This window comes from Lonchura striata, chromosome 17, assembly GCF_050655825.1.
Source record: "Lonchura striata isolate lonStrDom1 chromosome 17, ASM5065582v1, whole genome shotgun sequence".
Classification (NCBI taxonomy): Eukaryota; Metazoa; Chordata; class Aves; order Passeriformes; family Estrildidae; genus Lonchura; species Lonchura striata.
In genome coordinates this window covers 13,313,502-13,320,095 of record NC_140719.1, presented here as the reverse complement: position 1 = coordinate 13,320,095, position 6,594 = coordinate 13,313,502, and the positions used below count along the sequence as shown (strand labels likewise).

The 6,594-nt window shown below is 49.4% G+C and overlaps 1 protein-coding gene across 7 annotated transcripts in view; it reads left to right on the top strand.

Annotated features, from left to right (window-relative positions):
* Positions 1–3,441: 3,441 nt before the first annotated feature.
* DENND1A (DENN domain containing 1A) overlaps positions 3,442–6,594 on the top strand; it is a 152,947-nt gene continuing 149,794 nt past the window's right edge. For all 7 annotated transcript variants that reach the window (XM_085556349.1, XM_021543691.3, XM_021543690.3 and 4 more), the window contains exon 1: positions 3,442–3,564. Coding sequence is in view for 6 of the 7 variants with exons in the window: in XM_021543691.3 (XP_021399366.3) it covers positions 3,548–3,564 (17 nt within the window). In the remaining variant the exon portion in view is untranslated. The remainder of the gene's footprint in view (positions 3,565–6,594) is intronic.

Genomic DNA, 6,594 nt, shown 5'->3' with positions numbered 1-6,594 from the left:
TAGCATTACCAGATTTACAAGCTCACACCTGTTTTATTAGGCAGTCTTTTAAACAGAGTTTCCATAGACTGAATTTGCATGCTGCCAGACCCATTAAGTGTGTTTTTTTTTAGCAAGGACAGAACCTCACAATTTTCCATACACAAGCCTATTTATTTTTATTAACTGAACTCATCTTTATTGACTGTGAATTTGATGTAGGTAATCCTCTTGTTGAAATACACTATAATATTGTTTTTCAAATCTATTATCTCATGCTTATCACATGACCCTTATCTCCTGCCCAAAAGTTCAGGCATACACCTGCACGAGATCCTGGTTGAGAAATTGTTGATGAACAGATATCAACATGAGGTTGCCATTATAATTCTTCCCTGGGGTAGGAAAATATGCTAATTACAAATCAGTCACCTACAAAACAGATATTTCACCAACACGTATCTAAATGAAGTTGCCAAACTATTTTTCCTGATATTTGATAGTTACCAGCCACTATCAGTTCATTCACCACCTCAGTTATCCAGTCCAGTTCATGGAATCCACCTTTTATATCTTGTTTTCTCCAAACTGGGCTGATTGCATACTTCCCAACCAGACACTTTCTCTGAGAGAGGGTTTAAATTGCTCATTTGAATCACCCAGTCTTTTATTCCTTAGTATATCCAGTTTAAAAACTCTGAAATATAAACAAGTCTACTACTCTTGAATACACGTCCTCATTAAATATTTACTACATCTGTTCATATTAATAAGTTTACCTTTAAATCTTTAAAAAGCTCACTACACAAAACAGACCAAAACTAAAATTGTGAGTCTGTAGATCTACCATGTTCCAAAAAAGGAGCTTGTGATGAAATGCAACAGTGATGAAATGTAAGAAATTTTGTTAGTCACTCCCAAAATGCTGGGGGTTTTCCACATTGTTATTTTACACTGCATCAGCATTGTATTTGCCAGCTTCCTTATTCTTTAACTCATTACTGACCATAGGGTTTTTTTGCTTTTGCAACCAATTTTAACAATATTTTTTTAAACTCACCAGCATTTGGTGGTTATATGTGCAACCCTTAGTGCATGGATTAGGTTAGAATATCCCTGTCCGAGCACAGTAATTTTGGTTACAAAGCTACTTTACATGGATATGGGAATGACTGAATGAGACAGGGAACAGCACTATAAATTAAGCAATGACTGGGGGCTGGGGACAGGTATATCCACAGCACAGACCAAGCCAGGGCTCAGCACTGAGGTCTGAGCTTACACGTGGCTGCTGTGGCAGAGGCTGTGGGTGGAACCTGTGGTGGAAGCACCTCATCTCAAGTACTCAAATTAGTACTAGAAACACTCCTCCTCATCTCCCCAAACATGTCTTTGACTTACTATAACTGTGAATAAATCTTCCAGGACTTTTTGCATAGTGTTTAACACGTTTTAAATTTATTACTTGAATGAGGGTGGTATGATTTTTCCTACCCAGGCTCTCTGGGGAGCAAATGGGATATTAAAGGATCTTGGATGGAATATACTCTCTCCCATTTTTCTAGCTGACTATATTCTTCAGCGAAGCACTTGGTGTCCACAATGATTTGCACTTTGGAGGCCTTTTAAAGACAAATTTTCAATTCTTTACTTCCTACTTTACTGTAGATCATCCTCAACTCTAAATAAAGTTTAAAATTGCTACATTATACTAGAAATGCTCCAAACCTTCCTGAAAATCCCGTAAATCGTGTTTAATGAAATAGTTGGGTACCTGTTTGTTCCTGGTTGCCAACTCCAATGCGGCGTGTTTCAAAAGCTATCTGTGATTTTTGAGTCAATGTAAGACATGTTTTCAGCAGACTGCATTCAATTTCTGAGAAATCTCCAGGCCCCTTTATGACCTTGCTTGGCCTTGAGATACCCTCTAGACATGTTTTACTAGTTTTTCAGCCACTTTGGTCTCTGTGCCCACAGCGCACAATGTTCTGTCACAGCTCTGCCAGGCCCTCCCTCAGCCTCTTTCCTTTGACTCCTGCAGTCCCTGGACATCGAATACCTGTTCCTGCCTGAGACTCCGGCCTGTGCCCATGGGGACGGCTCCCCTCTGCACGCGGTTTTCCGAGATGGGCAGTCCTGCTCCTCATCTGGCCTGGATATCAGTGGGTGGGTATTCAGGGCTCGGGATGACGCTGGTGAAGCGGTTTGGCCCAGTCAGTCCCAGCCTGGCCCTGCTGTTCGGTGTCACTCCAGGCCGCCTTTCAGCTGCTAAACGCGGCGGGCAGCTGAGGAGGCCTGAAAGGAGCGCGGCTGGTCCTGTCTGAATCTGCCTGAGGGGAGCGGGCCCGTCCCGCCGCGGGGCTCCCGCCTCAATCTCCCTGAGGGGAGCCGGGCTCGTCCCGCCGCGGGGCTCCCGCTCGAATCTTCCTGAGGGGAGCCGGGCCCCCGCTGGAATCTCCCTGAGGGGAGCGGGCCCGTCCCGCCGCGGGGCTCCCGCTGGAATCTGAGGGGAGCCGGGCCTCCGCTGGAATCTCCCTGAGGGGAGCGGGCCCGTCCCGCCGCGGGGCCCCCGCCTCAATCTCCCTGAGAGGAGCAGGGCTCGTCCCGTCGCGGGGCCCCCGCCTCAATCTCCCTGAGGGGAGCGGGCTCGTCCCGTCGCGGGGCTCCCGCTGGAATCTCCCTGAGGGGAGCGGGCCCGTCCCGCCGCGGGGCCCCCGCTGGAATCTCCCTGAGGGGAGCGGGCCCGTCCCGCCGCGGGGCTCCCGCTGGAATCTCCCTGAGGGGAGCAGGGCCCCCGCTGGAATCTCCCTGAGGGGAGCAGGGCCTCCGCTGGAATCTCCCTGAGGGGAGCGGGCCCGTCCCGCCGCGGGGCTCCCGCTCGAATCTCCCTGAGGGGAGCGGGCCCGTCCCGCCGCGGGGCTCCCGCTCGAATCTCCCTGAGGGGAGCAGGGCCTCCGCTGGAATCTCCCTGAGGGGAGCGGGCTCGTCCCGCCGCGGGGCTCCCGCTGGAATCTTCCTGAGGGGAGCCGGGCCACTCCGCATTGCCACTGCCGACCCCCGGCGCTCCCGGCCGCAGTCAGAGACACAGGATAGGTCGAGTTGGAAGGGACTTTTTGGGCCATCTGGTCCAACCTCCCTGTCCAGACAGTCATGAGAACACATGGTACAGGATTGAGTCCTGATGGCTCTGGAATATTCCCCGTGAGGGAGACTCCACATCCTCTCGGGACAATCTGTTCAGTGCTCGGGCACTCGCGCAGTGACGAAATTCTGGCTCATGTTCGGGTGGAAGTTGCCGTGCGCCAGTTTCTGCCCGCTGCCCGTACTGCTGTGGCTCGGCACCACGAGCAGTGCCCGCTCCTTTCCCTGCCGGCTGCCCCAGACGGGGACGCGCCGCCCGCCCGGGCCCCGCCGCACTACAGCTCCCGGCAGGCCCCGCGCAGTGACTCGGCCGGGGCGCGCGGCGCGGGCCGGGATGGAGTGAGGGGCGAGCGGCGGACAGAGCGCGGCCCTGCGGCCCCCGCCCGTGTCTCGCTCCGTCCCGGGTCTATGCGGCCCCCCGGAGACCATGGGATCCAGGATCAAGTGAGTGTCCTCCGCAGCTCTCCAGCCCCGCTTCAGCCCTCGGGAGAGCGAGAAGGGGACTGACTTCCCCGCCCTCCCTCCGCTCCGTGTGAGGCCGCGCGGGCGGGACCCCGGCCGAGCCCGCGGGCCTCGGGTTGGGCGAGAAGGAGACGGAGAAGGAAGGGGAGAGAGCGCTCCCTGCCCCGCCGGCCGGAGGGACGGGCGGGACGGGCCGTCCGAGCCGCGTCCGGGCGAGACCCCGGCGGGACCCTCCGGCCCTGCCCCAGGAGAGGGGCGAGAGCCGAGCCCGCCTCACACCCAGCCCGCTGCCCCTCAGGGCCAGCCGGGGAGGGCAGCGCAATGCTACCGGTGCAGGCCTGAGGGAGGGCGTGCTGTGTTGGGAACGTCTTCATTGCCTGTTCGGGGGTGTGGAGGGGTCGAGGGAGTGCAGATTTCTTTGCCCAGGTTAGAATGTGCTGACGGAAGGATTACAGTCTGCCTAGGAGACAACCAAAGTGCATTAGCAGAGGGGTTTGGGGGAAGGAGAGAAGTGATGCAAGTGATTGATATGCTGGGCCTGCAGATCCATGCCCTCAATTTTTTTTTTTTATTTAATTTTCATAAAATTTGTCGTTGATCTATTGGTAAGTCTTGTTGGTATGTTTGGTATAGTCACTTTAAAAGTCTCAGTTTCTTCATATACCATTCCAGGAAAATTCAGTTCCTTGGACACAGGTAGAGGTGTAATAAAGATATTACAAAGCAGGGTGTGCTGACATCTCTGTGTGTGAAAGTGTTATAGAGTGGAGAAACCCAGGTAAATCCTCTTTTATTAAGCAGGTGCTGTTGAGCACTTGCTTTTCCTTCTTGAACCCTGTTCTTCAGGATTACATTGGACTTTAACTTTTCACTTGTTTTGTTTAACTTGAATAAAAGACTGGAGGGGACATAGTTTGTGTGCTGACACATCTTCATGTTCCCAAGCCCACAGGCTGGATAGATGAAAATGTGTCTTTTCAGCCAGGTGTCTTAGGAAAGTGTAAGCAGATGATGATCGTGTAATGATAGCACTGTGGCAATTGGTTGGTTCCAGAAAAGAAATGAACTTTCTTCCTTCCTTAAGCATACTGTGGGCATGAGTTTTGCACTTTTTGGAGTATGTGTTCTCAACTGTTGCAGCAGAGAAATGAAAGCCTGGGAAACTGGTTAAACTCTTACAGTCAAGTTCAGGTAGAATTGACAACCGTACCAACCGTATGTATTTTGGCAGCAGAGCAGACTGTATCTCTTAACTTGCACCTTCAGAGCCTGCAGCAGTTACCCTTGCTTGGATCACTTCAAGATTATGATCCAAAATGACTTATTACGATGACTTTACCTTAAATCTGTTAAGAGGTTGATGCTTACTTTGAATGCAGTTTGTTTTGCGGTGCACACTGAATCCACAGGCTGTGTTTGCCAAGTTTGGATTTGCGGGTGCTGATTGGACTTCAGTTGCTTTGAATAGACTTTGCTAAATGAGAATGTCATCAGGCAGGTGAGATGCTCCAACTAGAAAATGCTGTCAGGGAGATGTTGCTGTTAGAAATAGTGGAGCCAGTGGAGTTAAGGCCTTTTTATGTGCTAAGTCTTTCAGTGTGAACTTGTCTTTTAAGACTGCAGATAAAACCCTCCTCTTTCCCAATCACCAGAGTGGCAGAGGTAATAAACTCAGGTAAACATTGCTTTTCATTCTTCTTGGACTTTGTGAGAAAGCATTTTGTCCACTGGGTTATTAAGCAACTTTGCCTTGAGCAACACTTAATAAACTGCTTTTTTCCACTTTGGACAGAACACTGTGCCTGAGTAGTGTAAGGACAAAATTTCAAAACAGTCTTAAAATATATAGAGTGAGAGAGCCTGTCTGAGTAAGAGGCTTTTCTGGTCTGCCTTTCTGAGCTGGATGTTTAATCCAGCAAGGACTTTAATGTTGGTAACTTCCTTATTGGGATAAGCTGGAACTGTGAATGGGAGAACTGTTACCTGGGTAGGGTGAGGCACATGTCCTTTAGGGGTGTCACCAGTATGTGCTGGAGCCCCAGTAAACATCCAGCACTCAGAACCCTTGCTTCTTGTGGTAGCTTGATAACTGTGAGGGATATTCAACTGCTTGGCACAGGATCCCTTGCATGTACTGTGATAGACTCTGCATGAAACCTGGGCATATCTGTCAGTTAGACTTCTGATGGGTGTATAATCATGAGTCATTTGAGTGAAAGATTGCTTAGAGAAAAGTATCAGTAGCTGCATCAGACTGAAGTGAAAGAAATCAGGGAATTGCCAGCAATTCTGTAAGCTTTTGGCTTCTGTATAGCTGCGAGCAAAAAAAAAGCTAAATGGAGTGTTGGTTACAGTGCTGGGTTAATCCTCTGTCGGGCACGTCTCAGGGAACGTGCCAGGCACTCTGTGCCAGCCAGGTGAGGTAGCACAGGAGCCTTGTTACCTGCTGCTGTCACTGCTCCCGAGCCTTTGCACTCCATGTTACAAGACAGAAAGGGTTTCTTATTTATTTAAGTAATGTATCATATCAATCTGTCCAGCAGAATGGTATTGCACTGTAAAAGCAGTTGGCTTGTCCCTTTCCAGAGGTGGTTGTATTTCACTGGTGACACAATAGATGCCAAGTGTACATCTGGGAAAGGTTTCAGAGATTTAACAGAATGTTTTTATATGCTAAGATGAAATATTATCTACCTAGGGAATACCAGGCAAAAAAGTTAAATATGTAGAAATTAATCAAGCCTTCAGTTATAGTTTCTGAATTGAATTAGTGATTACAGTTTTCTGCTAATAATTTACTTTCTGCAAGAATTGAGCAACTAAGACTTGTTACAGGACAACTAATTATCAGGCAATGTCAGACTCCTCTCTTATGCCTCAGTTTTTAAGCAGAATGATACTTTCTGTCATAAGTGTATTTTCCCATGTGTACAAAAAATGCTCCTGGCAGAATTGAAATAGGCTGTAGATATGTAAAGTATGTACTTCCAGCCATCCAGCTTTGCAGAAGGG